At 40.6% G+C, this 23,220-nt stretch overlaps 1 protein-coding gene across 10 annotated transcripts in view; it reads right to left on the reverse strand.

Moving 5' to 3' along the window:
- CELF4 (CUGBP Elav-like family member 4) overlaps positions 1–23,220 on the reverse strand; it is a 715,804-nt gene that overhangs the window by 29,203 nt on the left and 663,381 nt on the right. For 6 of the 10 annotated variants that reach the window (XR_008203252.1, XM_052670666.1, XM_052670664.1 and 3 more), the window contains exon 11: positions 16,953–17,096. Coding sequence is in view for 9 of the 10 variants with exons in the window: in XM_052670666.1 (XP_052526626.1) it covers positions 16,953–17,096 (144 nt within the window). In the remaining variant the exon portion in view is untranslated. The remainder of the gene's footprint in view (positions 1–16,952; positions 17,097–23,220) is intronic. The other 4 variants (XM_052670670.1, XM_052670668.1, XM_052670669.1 and 1 more) reach the window with 1 other exon arrangement.

A 23,220-nucleotide genomic window follows, 5' to 3' on the forward strand; every position in this document is an offset into this window, starting at 1 on the left:
ATTCACAATCTGTCTCAGAGCACATTTGAAGACTGTTTTGTGACTGTGAACTTTTCATTCACAGTGAGTAGTGTCTCTGCATGGCCATGAATTACTTTGCACAGTAAGTGCAATCCTGAATGAGCACATCGTTTGGTTCCCATGGATTCCTAATTGGTCTTTGTGAGTTTTCTGTTTCTCTTTGCATTCCACAAGGAGAATTAGCGGTTAATGTGCAAAACAGGATTTTGATGATCTACCAGGCTGGAAGAACATGTCGCTTCTTTTCAGTGAAAGCCTTCCTCTAGACAGAGCGCAGTACATGGAAACTACACTGAGCATCCCCAGAAATAGAAGTCAAGAAGTCATGGACAGTAGCACATCCAGATGTAAACTTTTCATCCTGTCTTTTGAACTTGGGGCAGATGTTTCTACAGCAGATCTGCTCATGTAATTAAGCTGTTCTCAGGCAGTGGAAGGGAAAATAGGAACCTCAAGGAAATAAATATTTAACTTGTTTTAAAATTAAGAATTATTGGATACCTGAGCTGGATGCTCGCTGTACACAAATACAATCTCAGCAATGTACTCTGTAAGAGTTTCCCATGAAAATACAGATGGCCCTTATTACTACTTTTCTGGAGGGGTGGGGCAGAGTTACAGTTTTCTGATTCTGATTGTCATCCTATTTGTCTGACTAACAAGAGAGGGATATTTCCTAGCCCTTCTTGTTGCTGCAGCTGTGAATGTCATTAGGTAAGGAGACAATTTTATTCTGCTGAACTTTTGTCCCTTCATTCAACTCACACTGGTGTCAGCAGTGGAATATGTAAGAAAAGAGGAAGATACTATGTTCTGCAGGATCTGTGCATGTGGAGGCAAATTCCTATGCAGTGAAAGGGAAGAACCATCATGCATATGGGCTTGGTACTAGTGCAGGAGAAGTCCATGCCCCTTGCTTCCCTTGAATGTAAAGTGTTGCTACCCATAGATAGGAGGGGGCTGAACCAGACTAGCAAAGTAGAGGAAGCTGCAGAAAGCACTGGCAATTACTTACACTTTCCTTCTTCCAAAAACATTTGTGTTAATAATTAGGGAATTAATTACTAATGCAATATGCCACTATTGTAACTGTTTCTTCAGAATGTGGTTTCACTGCTTTTGTTACCAACCACTGAAAGGCGACATGCAAGGAGGCATTTTCTGTTGGGAAGGTAGCTATGATGTGCTCAAACCAAAAGAGCCTTTTCCTTTGTAGGAAGGGTTCTGTGGAGAAGCTCCCATCCTCCTCCCCCCTCCAGCAGGAGCTGACCTCCCGCCTCTCAGCTTTTCCTTGCTACTTCAATGTGTTTCATTTATAAGACTGCTCAATTTCTCTTTTCCCATGTTTATTAGTCTTATCAGAGAATGGAGGCTTTCTTTTAATTGCCTTGCAAGGTCTTTACCTTGCTATGTTCTTTACACAATGTAGTAGCTGCTTGCAATTTTTTAGTGCTGTAAAGAATTTCAGGATACAATCTGTATGTAAGTAGCTCTATAATGTATGTGTGCATTGGAAGAAATTGTATTGTAAGGTGATTTATGGGTACTGGAATACTCAATAAAGGAGTATGTCTGCAGATCAAGGGCACAGCACTTCAGTTGTTTTCCAGTGTCTAATAGAGTTGGATGACTTTTTGGAATATTTAACCTTCTGATGTTTAATCATGTCCAAGTGAGATCTGTCTATCCAGTTAAACACCCCATGCCTTCATCCATCCATCCATCCACCCATCCATCCATTTTGTAATGTATGAACAGTCAGTAACTGATGACTATGCTAAACAACTACTATTAAATATTTCACATCTGTGGGATGAGATAACTGGAACCTCAGAATATTCAAAGAATTGGCTCAGAAATTTGCTGAACCATTAATGTTCATTTTAGATATTTATGGAATATTAGAAAAGCTTCAAAGTGTTCCAGAAAAAAAAACAAAACAACATCTTTTCTTAATTTTTAAGGATGTAAACAAAATGACCTAGTAAACTTAGTTAATCTTTCATAAGCCTAGGTAAATTTATGAAAGTGTTGACGTGAGATGATATGACAAAGAATTAAAAGGTGTACAGTCAGTGCTAATTGGTGTGGTTTCATGTAAAATAGGATCTATCAAATGAATTTGATCTCATGAAATTGCAAATTGGGTTAATACAGTAAGCTTTCATAGAGTACAGTTAAACTCTTCTGGAGTACTTGAGAGAGATTTCCTTTATAAAAATAAAAGCAGGTCAAATGAATCTTCTAAAAAATTGGATAACTGATATACCAGCAAAAAAAAAAAAAAGTAAATTATGAGTTATAATATCTAAGTGTTTCTTGTAGGCTCCTCCAGGAGTGCATAAAATCTCTGTGCTTTTTAGTTTCTCTACCTGGAAAATATCTAAAGTAACTGGTGGTAAAATTTGCCAGTCATACTGAAAGTGGTAAAAAATGGCAGAGTAAGTCAGGCTGACTGGGGTCACTATGTAGTCTGGATTCGGTTAAATAGTGCTCATTTTAACCCAACCAAATGCAGAACTAAGTATCCACAGGAAAAAAAAAAAAATATGGGCAGTTCATAAAAAGGAGAATTATTCACTAGAAAATAGTGCTTATAAGAAGAATGTAAGTTTCTTGATAATAGCCAAATACACAAGTTCTGAGGATTAAGCTGAAATACTTAAAAGGCTCAGTACAGTTTTTGGATAAAGCCAATCTCTGGGGAATATCCTTTAGAGAAAGTGAAGTGATGTTGTCTGTGAATAAGACTCAGAAAAATCCTTACTGGAATTTTGCATTTAGTTCAGGTGATTTCTTTTAAAATATACATATTTTAAAGATTATTCAGAACTACAAGAGTAATTCTAGATCTGAAAAAGTAATAATAGGTGCCATAGTTTATTGAGGAGAATATTAAATAACTTTCCAATCATAATTTATAAGTAATCTCTAATAGAATGTGGGGTTTTGTAATACAGAAAAAAAGAACTTCCACTGGATGGAAGCAGACGTTTGACAAATTTAAAACAGAAATAAGACACTGAGTCTGCATTTTTTAAATAGTGAAGGTAATTAACTATTTTGGAACATCTTGTTTAGCAATGGGAGTGGAGCACCTATCACATGAAATCTTGATTAAGAGATTTTCTAAAAGGGATGCTATGACTCAAGCAGAAGGTTTGAACATGTCACATGAGCTGTGTGGTATCTGGCATATGTTACTTTAGAACTCAGTCCAAAGAATCAGAACAGTCCCTTCTGATACTATATATCTGTCTGTCTGTCTATTGTTCATTTCACTTTTGAGATATTTGAAAATCATTTCTTGCCTACTTATCTGGCATGGACTGTGGTAACTGTCATGACAAAGGTGACAATTGATGCTAATGCCTTATAATAAATGGCCCCAAAGTGTGAGCTGTGGACCACTGAGACAGCTGACTGGTACTCGTTCTTCATCTTGCTTCCAGCTGAGAGAAACTGAACAGATGGGAAGGGGAGATTAAATGAAGAGTGAAAGTAGATGGCATGATTAACTTTCTCTAAAGGTCAGAACACCCAGTGCAGAAGGTAGCTAGAAATACATGAGCTTCTTCCCTGTGTCACCTTCCCTTCATCCCAAGCAGCTACTTCCATACAATGAGGCAGTGTGATCTTGAATGTGCAGAGAAGTGGTCCCTGCTTTTGTGCATTGTCAGTTGGATGCTCTCCAGATGCTGCTTTAAAGGAGCAGTTGCTGAAAAATTTTGAGGACTGTAGATGCTGACCCTCAATATTCTAGTTCTAACCAAGAAGACTTTCATTTCTGTTATCCTCCTCTTTCACAATCTTTTTTTTTCATATAGATATTATTGCCATGATTACACTGAAAGCACGTGATTAAAATTCAAGATTTGACTAAAATTCAGACAGTTTAAATTACTGCACGGTCTGATCTGGAGTTTTGACTCACACACATCTGTAAACAGGGCACATGATCAGGACTGACTTCTTTTAAATACAGAAAAAGAAGAAAAAGCTATTAAAGAAAACCACAACAGATTTCTCATCCTAAGAACAAAGGCAACATTAAAAGCTGTTTCTCCATCTAAAAGATGTATATCCGTATGTCTAATGCTGTGGACTGCGGGGTTACCCATTCTACTAAGGAGTTTAAGTCATCAAATGGGAAGGATTTGGGCTTCAGGTAGTCTTTGAAGACCACACGAAGACTTCATGGATCAACTTGGATATGTTGGATATATACATGTGTGCTGTGAAAAAGAAGCACTATATTTCATCTAAAAGAGAGGTAATGTTCCTACTCAATATCTTCCTCATAAGGAGCAATCTAACCATCAAGGAATCACATACAGATAAGTGAATGATACTTGGTTCTGTATGGGTGATAAATGGAACTGAAGAAATTTCCTAATTGCCTTCACAAACAGAAATAACTCTTCTAGACTTAGTTTTTGAGATTTTCTTGTGAATGTTGAGTTCATGATATGTCAGTATAAGACTTTTGGGGAAAGTACATAATTAGAAAAGTGAAGGAACTTTTAAGAAGACAAGTTCTACTTCTGGTGTAAAACCAGAAGCAAAGAATTAGCTCTGAGTGAGATCTAAGTAGGTGCTGAGTTAAAGATGCATTGAATGTTGCTGAATCAAATGAAGGTTATTTTTACATTGGTTTTGTTGGAGATGTACACTATAAACAAGAAGAAACTGGCTACTGAAGCTACCAACAGATATGTCCCAGTCCATTTATTATCTTAATCTCCACTTCTTTTCCACAGAATTCTTTCTTAGATCCCACTGAACTTCTAGATTCCTGATAAATAAGCTATGCATGAACACTGCAGAAAACAGCAGTCATTCTTCCTGGACCAGCAGGACAATGCATTGAATTTCACTACTACCACAGACAGTTCTTCATGTTCAGAATGAATCAGCAATGTTCAGAATCCTCATCTTACTCCTCACTGATCATTACTTAGATGGAAAACTAACGATCTCTCCCCTTTATGTTATTGTACCCCATCATCGGTAGGTTGGGGCAACCTAATAAATATAGTAAGACTAGAAGCTTCTCTTGTTGCAAAGATCAGAAGTTTCTATTCAGAAGGCAGAAATAATGATGAGCAGCTTTTGGCAATACTTTTTACAAAATGCATTACTTTCTATGGAGGTTATTAAGTGAAAAACAGTGAACAAAACTAGAAGTGAAATCAACAGCAAAAAACTTCATATGCGATGAGTCATCTGGGAAGCAAAATAAAAGAGAAAGGTTCTCAATATATTAATAAGTACTTTGTGATCTGGCACTGGGCTATGCTAGGAACCAAGAGGAGAAATGAAAGTCTTACACATTTTAAACTGGGAGATAAGGTACCGGACCAGATCCACATTACATCTGTGGTCTTTTCAGTGTCAGTGTAACACCTCTGCATATTTGGTAACCCACGATGGAACAGATATGATCAGTTGGCTTCTTTTGTCATTACCATCAACAGGAAATAAACGACTTCATATTATACTGTAGCTGCTGGTAGATTCCTCTGGGTCTGCCAACAGAGAATTCACCACTAATGGCCTTTGAAAAAGTATCTTGAATTCTACAGATCTCTGTGAAACCTAGTGAAAGTCCGTCTACAGTTCCTCAGAAGGGTAACGTTCAGTCTGCAGGAGTTGAGTTATATTATTCATTGCCAACCACCTGATCTAATTCTGGCTTTTGGGGCACCTGCATAGTGATCCCTCCAATCTCTTGTCTAGCCTTGAGCAGGAGACAGAAAAATCCAGTGCACTTATATTTTCATTACTGAAATAAGAGCAGTAGAAATATCACCGGGAAACCAATTTATGAAAACACCTTTCGTTCGAAAAAGTTAAGATCTAAGAAATGCAGAATGGTGATGGATAATTTGGACAGGAATCTTGATTTGAAGAGATGGAGTAAAAATGTACCTCCTAAAATGTAGATCCTGAATTGACTCCTGGAGTATAGAAGCAAGTATTCTTTCATAAGCATTTTTAAAAGCTCTGTAACACAATAATTCTGGAGCCTGTTCAGCTGAGGAGATACAAAATGACCAAGGAAAATACCTTACAAACTCTGGAAGCCTTAATGGGGAAGGATTTTAAAGGGTGATTAGAAATTTATCTTGACAACAGTCAGACAAATTCTTCTTTAAGTGGTATGAATAATCTAATTCTGAAGGTGTGTATGCCAAAAATGGAGAAAGCCTCTTGCCTGTGAAGTAGCCAAAGACAGTATCTGCACTTAGATGTTACAAGGACCTCCTTGTTTTATAACAGTAAATATACCTGTTAGTATATCAAGGGGATGCCAGGATGGTTGAAAAGGGCTCAGGCCCAGTGTCTCTAGGTTTTAAATGGGTTACATCTCTAGAGGATCTTGTCAGTGGTGTGCAAAGAGCAGCAGCATTTTGAGCTCTATTAACAAGGAGCACGGCCAATCAGTGAGGGCAGTGATTATTCTTCTCTGCTCAGCACTCGACTACATCTGGATACTACGGCTATTTTGGGCACCCAATCTCAATGTAGGAAAGACAGTAACAAAGTGGAGTGAGTTCAGCATAGATCCATAAGGATGACCACAGTCTGAACACTTGCCCTCTGAGGAAAACAAAACATGGTGGTACATGGTGGGGGATGAGAGACAAGGGGAAGAACTTGAAACAAGAGAAATCTGGGCTGGACATAAAGAATAGCTTTTTCACCATGAAGGTTAGCAGATGTTAGAACAGATTGACAAAATGCATCTCCATCCTTGGTGGTTTTCAGGACCTAAGTGCAAAATCCCTGAGCAACCCTGAGGTCCAATTCCATAGCTGACCTTGCTTTGGGCAGAAGGTTGGACTCCTGAGGTCTGTGAAAAGCTCTGTGAGTCTATAAATAGGGAGAAACAGCAATTTCCACAATTTATGATTAATAATCCCAGTGACCTTCACAAGGTACGATGGATATACCCTAAAGGCTTATGAAGTCTTATTCTCAACTATACACTCATATTTCCAATATTTATACACCCATCCTTTAGATAATGGAAGCAGAAAGGATTTAATAGGAACACCTCTTAATGGGGTTTAACACAAGAGTATTTTGACTATAGACTTTATCTGATTCTAATCAGAATATCTAGTTCCATCTGGATTTTACTAACTCCTTTACAAAAATCAGCTGCAAGCTAACAACAGGTGTTTCATCATTTCCTCAGATTTGCTTAGGCAAATTTTATACAGTTATTTTTAAGCTGCTCTTAAGCAACTCTAGTTCAGTTGTGTTCATTGTTTTTGATACTCTGTTGACATTCAGTATTAGAGAAATATTTTTATATAAATATATATAAAACATACATATTTACATCCTTATACATCTGTAATCTAGTACAGACTGAGAGCAGGGTTGAAGTTGAATTTGTTTGGGGATTTGAAATTGAGAACTGAAACTGGTATGTTGAAGAAGGGTACCTATTTCATGGGGATCTGCAACTTGTCTTCCTGAAGACAATCTTTTAAGATGTCATTACATTTTATCTGAAGACCTTCATCTTATCTCATGAATTGGTTTTAGTTCACTTGCTTGAAAAGGGAAGATACTGCATGCACCAATACATTAAAACAATGATAAGATTGCAAAATGAATCACTCATGAGTTAAAAATGCAAGAATTGATATTATCTATAAAACTTTAATTTTGTATTGCTTTGTATATGCATTAAGGCTTTGCTTCCAGCCACATATTTTTGTAGTTTTCATTGCATGCTTGTTTTAATTACTGTGGAGAATGAATAACAGGGTGAAGAAGATGGCAATGGATCAAACTTAATATTGCTGGTGTTGGAATATGCAGTAAATAAGGCATGGAAAGGATGGTTTCTTGATGTGGTTATACAACCAAATGTTGCCTTGGAGAAACAGACTGGATACCTACATTTTCCATAATGTTCCAGTTAGACAGGGAAAGTAACATCACAAAATTCCTTAATAAGATCTCCAAGGCTACATTTTGTTACTAGTAAACAAAATACACAGGATCTGAGTGCAAATGGCACATCCTGGCTTGTATCTTTATGTCTGCACTCTCTTCACAGAATCACAGAATCACCTGGGTTGGAAGGGACCTCAAGGATCATGGGGTGGTCTTCTCTGTACTGCTATTTAAGGGCAGTCCCTGTACCTTGCCAACTCTAAGCCACATCCAACATACCCTGGCCAAACTAGAGCTAAAGGCATTCAAACATTAAAAAGATACAGGCAGTCATGGCACAGTACATGCACTGATTTGTAGAGTCTCTTTAGTTTAGTGGTGCAGTTGAAGCTTTACTGTGTGTTGCTCTCTGCTTAATGCTCTGTTGATTTGTGACTTGAGATTTTGCTGGTATAAAGACTACGGGTCTGTACCTGCATAAACATAGCATACCCTGCAGTGTGTTAAGTATTTTGAGACAACAGACAGACAGACCTATCATGCTCTTGGAATCTCAGCTGAGGCATCCAAGATTAATAAATAGTTTTGAATATCTCTATGTCTCACCACCCCCTTGGTGAAATGAGGATGACATGATCACTGTGAAAATGCTGTTACTCAGCCCCATGAACCTCACAAATGCTCTATTGGGAAGGGCCTTAGGAAAACAGATGAGGAAATAATAATAAATTCATATTCATAGCAGGGTTTGAGTATTGTGCAGGAAGGAAGGCCTGGGGCCAAGCACAGAACTGTGAAGATCTATTGAACAGCTGCTCAGTAATGAGCTAGCTGACAGACTTCAGAAAGCTGAAAAGCAGTCCTGTGTGGTGAATGAGAAAGGACAGACAGATATAAAGAAGTTGAAGATATTTATGTGGGAATGCTTGGGTGGTTGGATGGATTGATGCAGAAGCTTCCGTTCCACAGACTGAGTTTGCCTTGAATGAGATAGATCTTGGTAAAACCAAAAAAATAAAAAAGATGTAATGGATAGCCTAGATCTCTTGTAGTTTTGCAGTCTCACAGGAGTAGGCTATGGAAAATTCATGTTTAGCAGATCAATCCCTTTGAATTCAGAAATGGGGCTGCCTGATTTGCTATTTCTTACTTCTGAACAGAAACTTCTGGACCAAATGAAAGTAGCATTACAGAAACTCCCTGGCATTTCTACACATGGGGGTGTTTGGGTTTGAAACTACTATATGTCCTTGGAGCACTGGTAGGATCACTGCATATAACTAGGGTTCATCTATATAAAATCTAGTGTGTATGCTGTGCAGACACAAGTGACAACTCCATCAAGTTCTCTTCCTGTTCCAAAAGCTGAAGGATTGGGTTGAAGCCCAGACCATTAAGTCTTTAATCCCTTTCTAAACTCTCTCCTCTCCTCTCCTCTCCTCTCCTCTCCTCTCCTCTCCTCTCCTCTCCTCTCCTCTCCTCTCCTCTCCTCTCCTCTCCTCTCCTCTCCTCTCCTCTCCTCTCCTCTCCTCTCCTCTCCTCTCCTCTCCTCTCCTCTCCTCTCCTCTCCTCTCCTCTCCTCTCCTCTCCTCTCCTCTCCCCTGCCCTCCCCTCCTCTCCTCTTCCCCCTTCCCTTCCCTTCCCTTCCCTTCCCTTCCCTTCCCTTCCCTTCCCTTCCCTTCCCTTCCCTTCCCTTCCCTTCCCTTCCCTTCCCTTCCCTTCCCTTCCCTTCCCTTCCCTTCCCTTCCCTTCCCTTCCCTTCCCTTCCCTTCCCTTCCCTTCCCTTCCCTTCCCTTCCCTTCCCTTCCCTTCCCTTCCCTTCCCTTCCCTTCCCTTCCCTTCCCTTCCCTTCCCTTCCCTTCCCTTCCCTTCCCTTCTCTTTCTTCTTTTTCCTCTTTTCTTTCTTGTGGTGTTAGCTCTTACCATCAGTCATTTCCATTAGTCACATAAATGGCCATTCCTCCTCTGAAGTTCATTAAATGAGTAGCCACAAAGACCCTGCAGTAATTAGTTTCTCCATTTAATTACACCACTAGTGAAAATGTTTCAAATGATTGTGAGTATTCGTGCATAGGTATGTACATAACTTCTGGAAACATTCTGGATGGACAGTATCTATCATCTGGGAGGAGATATGGTTAGAATAAAGGTAGACACACAGACAGACAGATAAATAGAAGATAAATTCTGCTAACGTATTCTTGTCTAATAAATTGTTAAGCAACAAAAGAAAGCAGAAATCCCTGTGTACAGTGTATAGATTTTCTTTAATGTGAGTTATTGGGAAAAGACAGAGTTGTCCCTTTAACTGGAGAGCAGCAAACAGCTGTTCCTTATGCATACATGCTTGCTTGGTCTGAAAGTTTTGGTAAGTCAGTGCATAACTGACAGTTAGATTTATCTCCCCAATAAGCAATCAACATTATAATAAAGGAAAAATGCTTTCAGTGCACCTTTGAGAGTGCATCAGAAATTAATCTAAACATCAAATTAATTATAGTTTGTAAATGAATAGTGGCTCACAGCCCTAATACTTCTCCTGCTCCTCCTCCTCCCCCTAAAACCTCCCCCAACCAACTGCAGTGGCTGGAAGTGCTATACAGTGAGTTTGATGAACATATCATTCTCTTTCTTATTCACACAACTCTTCTCTTATCAGCTGGAGAAATGTCCCTTCTTTACTCCTTGGAACTGAAGTTCCAGATCCTAAATGCTTTGGATTGTAATAGAGAGCAGCTAGCAAATACGAACAACTGTATTTTCTTCCACCCTTCCTCTGGAAGCCCTAAACACCCCTTTGGTATTGTCCTGCTCCTGCTGATGTCTTCTCTGCTTGTCTGTGCCATGTTCTTCAAAGTGGAGAAGACTGAACAAACTACTGCTGACTTGAACCAACACATCCCAGGGGTCGGGCATGCATACTATATGTTGTAAATAATCTCCAAAGTGTCTCAACTTAGGTACTTAAGTTAGTGATTTCTTTCATGACACACTGAGCTTTGGTCTAAAGCTTTGGACAACATTCATTGCTAGTGCTCATGCAAAGATTAAGGGCTCCTGGCAGAAAATCGAGTGTAGAGACTTTTCTTAGGAAGTCTGAAATCAGATTAAAGGGAAAAAATAACATTTAATGACAGTACTGGTAACTGGAGGCAAGCAGAACTCCACCTTTGTCCCAAAGTCTATCTAATAATTCCTGTTAATATTATCCTAATAATATCTGTTGAGAAAGCTCATTTACCAAAGGAAGAATCAGAGGAAAAAAAACCCACAAAAAAAAAAAAAAAAGCCACAACAAAGAACCTTACAGCTGATAAATAGGTCTACTCATCCACGTAACTCAAACCTCTCTGGAGAAGAATCAGTGTCCTGATACATGATGTTAAAACCAAGGCACACAGATTAGTTAACCCATGATTGCCCAGATGGGACAGGAACGCAGGACTGGAATTTACCGTTACATCACCTTACCCCTGGACATGCTCATTTCCCTGGATGAATTTAAGGACAACAATTTGCATATTTATTTATTTAAGTGCAAAACCACCAGCAGGGTATGTTGGAGGCACACTGTGAGCAGGTGCTTAGCAATACTTCACTGATGTACCTCAGGGTCTGCTGGTACAATTCTGCGTCTTATGGAGTGCTGCCAATTTGCTTTAGACCTGCTCTGCAATGCCCCTAAATCCCAGAGCCCTGCATAGCTTTCCAGTGCCCCAGTCTCTTGATGTTTCTGCTACTTCTGTTTCAGATTCCAGTGTCTGTAGACTGTCACGACCTGCTTGCTGCCTTGCTTCTTCCACTCTGCCTTCTGCCACCACACTGAAGTCTTGAACTGCCACAACATAACACTACAAAAGCTCTATCTCTCAGTCCTTCTTCTGAGCTTGCTCCCTCCCTCACTGCTTTTCTGAAGGTGAGTGTTATTAGCTAGAAAAGACTGAGTAAGGAATAGAAATATTTAACGATGTTATTAGCTACTATGACCCTTGTCAAGTAGCGTTTTCTTATCCTTTGGTATCTTCGAGTAAGACTGGATGTTTTTTTCCAAATTGGGTGGCCCATTAGAAACATTTTGGTGGACTCTTGGCAGGAATCTGGAAAGAAACCTGACATCCATATAATGCTAAGAATCAAATGATGTTTTCTTTAGGCCAAATGAACCTATGGTTTTATGCAGCCATCAGAGTTTGCAGACAAAGCTTAGAATGCCCCTTGTTACATTTAACTGGGGACTTTCAAAAAGAGATGGGGCATCTCAACATCATGTGAATATCCATGAGTAGAAAAAGTGAAAAACTTCCAATGGATGTGATTGTTCTCACCTGAGATGTCAGACTGCACTGAATTGAAGGAGGGAAACCACAGTGTCCTTGTGGACATGAAGGAGATTATTCTCATCGTTCTGGAGTCATTGGCTTCTTAAGAGAAATTGAAGTTGCCACACCAGAGGGTATGTGGCACAGGCAGAGTGAGAGGCTGCATGTTATGGGTATTATGGGGTATGTGGAACAGAGTTACTCTGACAGTGTCTGATGCTTGATGAAATGCAAAGAGACAGAGCATCAGGTGCTCACTGCTCTCAAGAAGAGGTGACCAGAGGAATGAATTTCAAGTGCACCAGTATAACAATTTTAGCTTTAATTTATCCACATCTTCTGTGACACCTCGGGGTAATCATTTGGCCTCTGCTGCTCCATCCACTTCCTCGTTTTTCTCATTTTTGTCATGTCTTTTTAATTAATATTGCTCAAACCTATCCTTTGCCTTCTCTTCTCTGTTAAAACATTTTCCTAGAACAGGATTATCTTTGCCATTCACTAGTTCTTCAAATGTCTTCTTGAAGAATATTCTGTATAGCAACACTGCTCCTGAAATTCTGAATATTTACCACAGAGGGACAGTTAACTTTGGATGGGCAGCATGAAGAGTGACTCTTCTCACGCTGACTTTAATAGCTTTAATTGCATCATATTACCTGATTTTTCTTTTTTTCCTTATGCACGAATCACTCACAATTAAATCATCTACATATCTGAGAGGAAAGCTTTCCATAGAACCATCGTGACCAGCACATCAATATACTGATATTTATATATTTACATACAGAAGAACTTACACACATGCAGTGGGAAGTCTCTGCCTTATACAGACACAAAATAGTGCCCCAGGTCCTGTAGAAGTTGATGATCAGGCATATTATGTCCCTGTGCAAGACAACCCAGATCAGTCTATTGTGAGACTGGGAACTGCTGTCCAGAAAGCAAGGTAAATTAAGTGTAATTTTTTCTTAAGTTAGACAACAAATCCTATGGTGGCCCTGCCATTTTACTGGGAAAGGATAGCATGGCCTAGTGATGGTAAAAGAAGTGTGTGTGGTTAAAGTGGCTAAAAATATCAGCTGGGCATTGAGTGAAGAGCTAGCAGGAGAGGAGAGAGAAGGACAAAACGGTGAAGGGCTGTGAAAGTGAAATCAATAATTTTGAATACAAGAGGGTGGATGAGGCAGTGCCTAAGGGGAATCCCAAGGAGATGCTAATATGGTCAGTGTGATGAGGGCTCAGGCCATGGGGATAGAGAGGGTGGTGATGAGTGCAAGGGAGGAGCATGGTGTGTATTTGGACACATTTCAGCTGCATCAGGATAGAGGGGAAAATAAGAGCCAGAGATCTGAAAAACAGTAGGAGAAAAGGGAGGATCTGGGTCCAGACTGGATGCATGCAGCAAGAGGAAAATCTCAGGCAAAAAAGCCTCCCTTTTTAAATGACTGTTTTTCAGTGAGAAGTCAGGTTTGTTTCTCAGGCAATCTCATATACTGCAGCAAGCAGACCTGCTATGGTAAACAACAGATATATTTTGATCACTTTCACATTTTTTTGCATGAAATCAGTTCTTGCCATAGTCTGAATTTCACAATGTTTGCCACTGAACTCAGAAAGTCAAAGGCTCTATGAGCAGGGTGTGTTTTTTTTTAGTGCACACAGGTATTAATGAGTTTCTGCAGGATGTTGGACTCTGGGAAACTGGGAGAAAGGTTTGTAACTGGTCTCATTTTCTTCTATGTCTTCCCGAACCCTGCCCTTCCAGCAGTGGCTAAAGGAGATAATGCTTCCATCTTTGTGCTGAAAGTGCAGGGGAAGTGCAGGTTCAGAGGCAAACAGGAAGGAATAAAAGTCCCTTTTTGAGATTGTGTTCTCCTGACTCACTTGCTTAGGGTTGGCTACTTAATAGTAGTTCAACAGTGACAGAAGAACAGAAAATGAAGAATTTTCTCTTTCCATGGGGGAAAAAAAAAAAAAAGTGAGATTTTTCTCCATGGAATTTTTTAAGTTTGTCAAAAGCAGGACTTCTTGACAATTTCTCTACAACCTGGGGCTAGACTCTGTTAGAGCAATTTACTTGGGATCTGCATAGCAGATACATTTTAAAAGGTCATATAATGGTGGAATATCTTTCTGGGGCCAGACAGTATTGTCCCCCCAGGCTACCAGTTGGAGAGCTCTGGCTTGTTAAAAAAAGTAAAACAGAATGCAAATGCTATGTTTTTACATGTTGAGTTTTGGGAAATGTTTAAGCAGAAAAAGGAAAGAATTTTCTTACATTCAAAGTTGACAAAAATCCTTTTGGAAAAAATAATTTCTCCTTTTTTAAAAAGGTAGGATTTCAGAACAATAAAACCAGCATCAACTGCAATGGACTTAGCAAGAGAAATTATCTCTAATACCCTCCACAGTTTTATGTTGCTCTAAACTTGAAGGTTAGCAGGGTTGGAGGTTTTGAAGAGCAGAGTGACATACTTGTGATAATTAGCTACCTGCACTTCTGCCATTTCTGTCCTTCTGGAAGTTCTGTTAGTATCTTTATCAAAAAAAAAAAAAGCAAGCAAAAGTCAGAGAAAATTGGGTCTTGACACCTGGGACACCTGGGAAACTGACTGAACCTGAATGTTTGTGCCTCAGAAGTTAATATAAGATGACTAAAATCAACTAGCAATCTCTATTTCCTCTTTTTGCTTGGTCTTGAGTCTGTACATCCACAGTGCACCTTCCTGCGTTCAAGCTTGAACAATCTAACATCAGCATCGAATGTTACTGCGTTAAACAAGTTGTGGTTTAGGTTCTTCCAGTAAGACTCATGCTTAAGAAAAAACTGTGCTAAAATGCCCCGATCACTGCTCAGCCACAACCTCAAAGTACCTCGAAAGTGGCAATAAAGCCAGCCCCACAACTGCTCCACAAGCTAGGTATGTGTTATAATCCTCATGAAGCCTTGCAGCTATAGTTTTGAGATAAGAGAAGATGTAGTGAATCTGTTTCTCACCTCACATCTCCGTTTAGTTTTGCCTTTCTCCTTGCCAGTTATGAGAGGAGCTAAGCACAGTATTCTCCTAAATATTATTTATGATAGGAATAGCAATTTCACTCCCAAAGGTCTGTTTCTAACCTGTTGATATCCTTGGAGCCCTAGTTTTCAATGTCACCTAGAGCTGTGCTGGTCTGCTCATTTTGTTATGAGCTTTTATATGATTAAAACTCCACAAAGAAGGTGGGCTCTGGAGTGAGTACAGATAATTCATAATTTCTCATCTAAACTTTCCAACTGCTTCTTCTAACCAGTATCTTTTTTTTTCTTCCAGTGTTTGGGAGTACAGGAATCCCATGACTATGTTGGAAGGGAATTACTGCGTCTTCTCACACCAGGGAAAAACACTTCTAGAATCAAAGAGCAACCTTGTCTGACCCTCTGTAGAGGGTCACAGAGAAGATGCACAAAATTCTTGGAAGTGTTGTCTGTCTTGCACCATAGCAAGAAATGAGGCAGGAGTTTTGGGAGGTGGGCTATCTGGGAGGGGAGTGGGGAAAGTAGCACAGAAGGAAAGCACAGTGTGGAGATTGAAAGTGACTTTAAATTCAAATGAAACTCCAACAAGTCTTAACTCTGGAAGTTTGCCTGAGAAACAGAGTCCAGATCAGCTGCAGGTAACAGGAACAGAAAAGCAATAGTTTGTCCCACTGTAATTCTAATGGAATTGCAAGGAGTACTGGATGGCACAGAACAAGAAATTTCACATCCCATTGGTGAGCATGAGGATGGGAGAGATCCCCAGTCCACCAGCGGGATAGTGCCACGTGGCAGGGTGGCAAGGTCCGCCTGCTGCTGCACTGCCTGAAAGGACCTTCCATAGTAACACTTTTGCAAACAGTGAAATCTCACTGAAACACGTTACCACACAGCTGTTGGCAGGCTGATCCAACCTAGTGGGTGCAGACTGGGGTGTCCCTGTCTGGCCGACCACATGCAGCTGAGGCTGTGTTCCACTCATGCTCCAGCTGGTGGAGCTGAGCCAGCCATATGCCCAGAGCTGTGTGAGCGCAGTATTTATTCAAACCCAGCTGAGGCACAGGGTGATCTCAGGCTGTTTGTATGTGCTGTAGCGCTGGCTCAGGTCTGGTGGGTTCAGAGCATGGTTGCTGGCATTTCACTGAGCAGCCATTCCTACAGGCATTCAACTAATGTTGTTCAGCCTTTGTCCCTTTGCAGTTTAATGTATCACACCTGCTGGAGAGCTGCTCCTCAAGCTCTGTCTTCCCTTTGACTTCATGACCTGTTCCTGCTTTGTCTTAGATACAGAAATTCTCCTTCTGCCACATGCTCCCACTGCTGACCCCATCAGCATTTCACCTAACCCCCTGGCCTCCTCCATTCTGCTGCAGGTGCTTTAGTCTTTTCTGCACCTTCCTCAGCTCCCCTTATGAGGCAAGATATTTTCCACCCCACCACCAGCAACTGCAGCACGCAGTTGCTGGTGAGATGCCAAACCTTCACCTCTAAGCAGCGCATACAATTCTGAGCATGAGACAATTAGGAGAGAAAGAGGGAAGGGGGAAAGTATTGACAGAAATAAATCGAGAGAAATCATAAAAGCTTAAGCAGAAAGAAAGCAGTTGAAAGGTAAAGTATTCAGAGAAAGCCCTTTCCTGGATGAATCTAATTGTTTTGTTATCTTTACCCACCAAAGCATTTACTTTGGTTTGTCGCCCGATCCACAAACACTTTCGAGGAGATGACATTACCGAAAGGCAGGAACATCTGCATCAGCTCAGCATCCCCAAACTCCTGGGGCAGATGGTAGATAAACAGGTTACAGCCCTCTGGTCCTGTCAAGAAAAAAATAAGAACCATGAATAGAGTTAAGTGGGATTTGAGAAAGCACATAGTGGGATTTATTTTGCGTTGTCTCCTCTCTCTGACTGCTGAGGGATACCTGTTAGTAAGCAGTCTGCAGAGCCTGGCCTGCATTTAGGGGTCTTGAAGAAACGGCTCCTCAGTGTGTCTCACCTGGGAAACAGTGGGTGTGGGATGTGCTTTCTAAGTTTTACTGGCTCATCTCTTTATTGTTGCCACTTCACAGAATCACAGAAACACCAAGGAAAAGACCTACAGGATCATCCAGTCCAACCATCCACTAATAGTTCTCACTAAACATGTCCCTCAACACAAAATCCAAATGTTCCTTGAACACTTCCAGGGTCAGTGATTCCACCAGCTCCCTGGGCAGCCCATTCCACTGCCTGGCCACTCTTTCAGAAAAGTAGTATTTCCAGACGCCCAGCCTAAATCTCCCCTGGCACAGCTTGAAGCCATTCCCTCCAGTCCTATCACCAGTTACACAAGAGAAGAGGCTGACCCCCTGCTCGCTGCAATTCCCTTCAGGTAGATATAGAGAGTAATAAGGTCTTCCCTGAGCCTCCTCTTTTCCAGACTGAAAGCTCTTCGTAAAACTCCATGTCTAGCAATGAGACATCTATCATAAGAACCCTTCCTTATTCTCCTATGTTGGTCTTCAAGACTCTTTAAGAGGAACAAAGAAAGCAGAAGACTAGGAACTCAGAAAGTCGCCAGATGTCTATGCTAACCTTCCTAGCACAAACACCAGAATAAAACACAGAATCAGAAGAATACAGGAGCTCTCGTGGCCATGGAAAAAATAAAGTAGAGGAAAAGAACAAAAAAAGAAAATACATCCAGTTCTTGGCTCTCTTTGTACTTCATTTAATCTGTAGAGTTTTGGGTGACCACCCCCTAACCTTTACTTCTCTGGGACTGCACCCAAGTGTTTCAGTATTTTTCCCGTTTCCTGTGAAGACTGAGATACCAGTAGAAGGGAAAATACAGAGACCCCTGGACTTGTTTTGTTTTGTAGAACTCTGCATTCTGTCCCCACAGTATGACTAACTCCAAAGACTCCCCATAATCTAGACAGTTTGGTCTCATTCCACAGGGTTCCTCAAAAGAGATGATAGATGGATTAAAATCCCAAATCCTAGAGTTTGGGACAGGAACTGTCTTTTTTTCTTTCTTTTTTTTTTTTTTCTTTTTTCTTCTCACTACTGTAACAAATATCCAGAGAAGAAGACTTTCAGTGGAATGTCTTTTTGTTTATGTCAAGGCATGGAAAATGTTCTGTTTTGATTGCATTTTGAGGTAGGACCTTCCTCTGGCTTACACTGTGGAAAAAATCCCTAAACATTTAAGTCACCAGCAAAGAACTGTGGAGCCTCAGGAGGTAGGACTTTTTGGGTGGGGGAGATTATCTCCAGGGATAATTCCAGCTGCTGCCCAGGTCTACAGTGACCTCCACAGGTAACTCCAGCTCTGGTTTGCTCATCAGGGTCCAAATGAAGGGGAATTAATGCATTCTCCTTGAGGGTAGGAGGAAAGAGCAAAATGGGATGCCCTTCTTCCACTCAGCTCCTGTGCTTACATCCCTGTGACCTAACTGAGCCTACTTTCCCCCATTTAAAGCTGGGGCACAGTGTGGAGAAGGAAAAGGTTTTTTTAGTACTCTTGTTTTCTTCATTGGGGCATAATTATGGTGTTGTAACACAGCAAATTACAACTTTGCCTTTCCTGTTAGAGAGAGGAGTTCGCCTAGATGCTCCCACCTTTTATTAGCCATTATTCATCCCCCCGGCTGGCAGGAGAAGTAAGGCGAAGTCAGGATTCTGACAGATGCCCATTTAAAGCTCATTAAAATTCCTGGGCCTCAGCATGATTGAAGTCACAGGCTCTCCACATTTCCTTTTGGATTAATGGAAAATGAAGCCCTAATGAATATTTGCTAAGCACAATTTTCCCCACTAATTTGCTAAAAGGACTGTCACGAAGGAACAGCTGATCCTTTGCATCTCGTGCATTTCCTAGAGGTCATGGGGATGGTGACTGAGTTTCTTCCAAGCGGGGGGGAAACTGGTACAGTGGGATAATTAACCAATTAGTCACCCAGTCATCTGCATAACTAATTTACTTTTGAAACTCAGTGGCCCACACTCAGGCTCCCCTATTTCATGCCAAACTTTTCATTCTTCCCCTCAGCTCCTGTCCACGTCTTCCTTAGTATCCCCACTGAGCGATTATCCTTTCTTCGGTCCTTTCTGCAGTTCAGTTACATACAATGCAGTTACTGGCACAATAAGCTAGATATGAAACAGTCTGAAAATGTTAAACAAACACCAACACCCTTAGGTGTCTGTTACAGCTGAGAAAATGCTGCCCAGGAGAAGACCATGGTCCAGAATAGTAGGGAAAATTTCATTTCTTCATCTGAATGTGCCCCAGAGCGCTTCTGCTGTGGGATTTGAGATCTGCATTATTATGGAATGGGTAAAATCTTGGCTTTACTGCAATTAGTGGCAAAATTCCCACTGACATCACCAGAGCCAGCAGTTTGCTCTGTAAAACTGGCAAATTCTTTCAAAAATGCCAGCTGTATTTCCTGGGGTCTTGGATGTGTTGTGCATGAGTAGAGAGATTCTGCCTGCACGCGCTGAGAAATACCTACTAAGGGCACAAGCTGGATCAGAAGCACACAACTTCATCCACACTAGGTTTGGAGGCTGGACTCAAGGAGAGAACAGCACTTAGCTCATCTTAAAGTCAGCTTTGTCTAACAGTGCTTGGACACCAAGAGAAAAAGGCCAGGAAGGATGTGAGAAAGCAGAGACCAAAGCCCAGTTCTGTTTTGAAGTGTGGCTTTGAAACCCATGCTGTGGCTTCCCACTCTGACTCAAACATTCAAGGCCAAACTCACTCCATTCCCAGCTCCAGAGGATTTTTGCTAGTTTAATGCTGAAAACTCCACCTGCTACTGAGAAACAACCTGGGGTAGTTTGATTTATCACCCTCACATATGAAAATTCTGCCATTAGAATTTAGCAACTAATTTCTTGTTAAACCCATCCATCCATAAGTTACCTATCACAGTTAGACTCCTGGGTAAAGAATTCACAAAACAAGCTCTCTCTACCTTGTTTTTCCCGTATTCCTGAGTCAAGTTAGTTCTGTCAGTCTACAGTAGATGACATAATCATGCATGTGGCCATCCCTTTCTGCATATGTGTATATTTTTGAAAGACTGAATGCATTTATTGTTCCACTCAGAATGCTATGAAGCGCTAAGTTAGTTCTATGCAAAGAGTTTTAAAGGGATCAAGATCATTGGAACAAGATTACTGTTGGTATGGCAAAATCTTAGTGAAAACTTTACTGCCAAGAGAAAGGTCTTATTCTGGACTGAGTTAATGGATCACTGAGGATAGGTACAGTTGGCAGTTCAAGGCTGAATATAATACTAAAATTCTTTACTAAGCACTTTACTTTGGTTTTCTAAAGGGCTGTAAGTCACCTCAAAATCTAACCATTGCAACATTTCATGAATCAAGGTTCATTTCTATCCTGACACCTACCACGGCTTTTAGTTTTATTGCTTTAACTAATAGGTATTTCTGCTCATTAATACACTGGAAGCACAGATAGTCTGGATTCAGACAAAAAGAAATAAAAGTTGTAAGGAACACACAGTTTATGAACGATTTGCATATGACAGGCAAACCATGCTGTATAACAGAAACTCATGTGCCTGGAAACACTGGAACATATGGAAGAGAGATCTGTTCTGAGTCTGTGTTGATTTGGCTTGGTAAGATTTGAACTGCTAAGTCATTGCTCTGCCCATGCTCATCACTGTCCAGCTTGTGGCAAGTTACTTAAGATGGACAACAGTGTCCCAACCTATTTCTGGATGTCAACTGTCAATATGAGTAATTAAAAATGAGGTGTCCCCATACGGATGTACAAAGTTGGCAAGTGGTCTTTTGTCTAGATGCACAGTAAGTGGGAATATACCTCACCTCATCAGTGAACACTCTGAGGCTGTAACTTGTTGCCTATTCTTTGCTTGTTATTTAGTCCTCAGCATACTTGAATGCAAGAGTCATAAACCTGCCCTACTTTATTTTAGTATCCAAGTGTACTTCTTTGTTTCCTAAACTATGTCAAGATGAGTAATACAATACAAATTTGAAATTACCCCCAAGTTTTGCCTGGTTGACATGGTCTGAGTTAAGACTTTGTCTCTACCTTTGGAAATTTTGGATCTGCTCCATCCTGTGCAATCCATCAGCTGCCAACAGCCTCAGCGCTCATGTGGAAGCAATGACTAATCTTTACAGGAATTATGCAGCAGCCAAGCAGTCTGGGCTTGTTATCCAACCAGGATTCAGGAGCTGAGAGTTAGCATCATTATTAACAATGTGATCATCAATGTTGTTGTTGTGGTAGGATAGGTTCTTTAATAAATCAATGTTTGCGCACATCCTTGCAAACATAAAGCACTCTTTTCAGCATTGAGTATTGTTATTATTAGAATTCCCTCTTGCTACATCTTCCTGTTAAAGGGTAGAGAGGTTTGAAGGTCTTGACTCACTGCTAAAATGCAGTGTTGTGTCTTAGAGATTCTCCCTCTAGCAAACAGTAGAGAAAACCACAGCAGATAAGCACTACATGAAAATGGAGGACACTGGGAATGGCTGCCTACCTTGAATCAGTGGTTCTTCTCCTATACCTGGCCCCCAGTCATTCTTAATATCAGATGCTCATGGAAAGGAGCAAAGAGTTATCTCATAACTTGTCCACTGGGCGATACTCACCCTCAACCCACAGACACACCGTGCGGTATGAACATTGGGATCTTTGGTCAATGGTGCTCGGAGTGTGCACAACAGTTATTCCTTGCTTTGGATTGTTCCTGGCATAATGCTATGTTAAGCAATGATCTGCTCTCCATTTTGTCCTGTGCTTAATCTAGCCCCGGTAAGTAATAAAAACCAAAGTCCTTCAGCATGGGGGAAACATCTCAGTAATGATACGCTAGGTCTGTGCATCTGTTCTCACAGCAGGGATGTGTACTAGAGCTAATCAGGAGCTGGAAGTTGTGTTCCCCAGGAAATTCTGACATCAGAAAAAAATTAATTCCAAATTAGATCGAATTGCTGACATTTCTAATTTTCTCACAAAATGAGATTTCTCCCCCAAAGTAGTTCTAGGCCATCAGGATGTTTTAGTTTGATAGTCTAATCTTGATTCATTTTATTCTGACTGTATTAAAATATTAAATGTAATTATATATATAACAACACATATAGAATATATCTGAATTAGTGATCTAGTAAGGAGTAAAAGTTGAAATATAATTATTTAAAATGAGGGTCCCTACACAAAGCTGAAGTACCTGACTTAAATGCCTCACTTAGGAAAGCAGTTTCTTGTCCAAAGAGAGTGTGGAGGATGGTTGGGGCTATCTGAGCAGGTTGCCTCTGAGATTCCTACTGTTCCCTACTGGCTGTAAAGCAAACATAAATGACTCCTCTCTTTATTTAAGGAAGTCTTTGGTTGCTCTGCATTACATGATGCAGATACCTCCCAAAACAATCACATGCAACAGTGGGAGATTCATCTATCCATGCTTTCATTGTCTCCAGTGCAACTATCCTGTCCCATGTACATAAGTCAGGCTCCTCTTGTAGTCAATGTAAAGAAACAGGTATCTTTGCTACATGAATAATCTCATCCTCATACAGATATTACTCTCTAAAAAGGGCTGATTTGTGTTTCTAGGGAGGCTGAAAGGACTAAATCAGCTCCACTTAATAGCAGGTGTCTGAAATTACATTACTGGCTTCTAATGAATGATCACCATTATTTGTTTCCTATTAAATTCTTTATTCCAGTACAATTACTCTTGTTGGCTGTCTTAAACAATCCCCACTGGATGTTATTGTCCACACTGCTAACAGGCCTTTCCATGGCCCTTGCACATCAGCATGCTCCTCTCCCTGGGATCTTAGGAGATCTTGGCAGAAATTTCCCATGAGGATGTTTGCAGTGTGCCAGTAACGCCACATATGGAAATTGAGAAACGACTCAGTGGACCAAGGATTCAAA

Source organism: Tympanuchus pallidicinctus, unplaced genomic scaffold, assembly GCF_026119805.1.
Source record: "Tympanuchus pallidicinctus isolate F22 unplaced genomic scaffold, pur_lepc_1.0 scaffold9, whole genome shotgun sequence".
NCBI classification, from domain to species: Eukaryota; Metazoa; Chordata; class Aves; order Galliformes; family Phasianidae; genus Tympanuchus; species Tympanuchus pallidicinctus.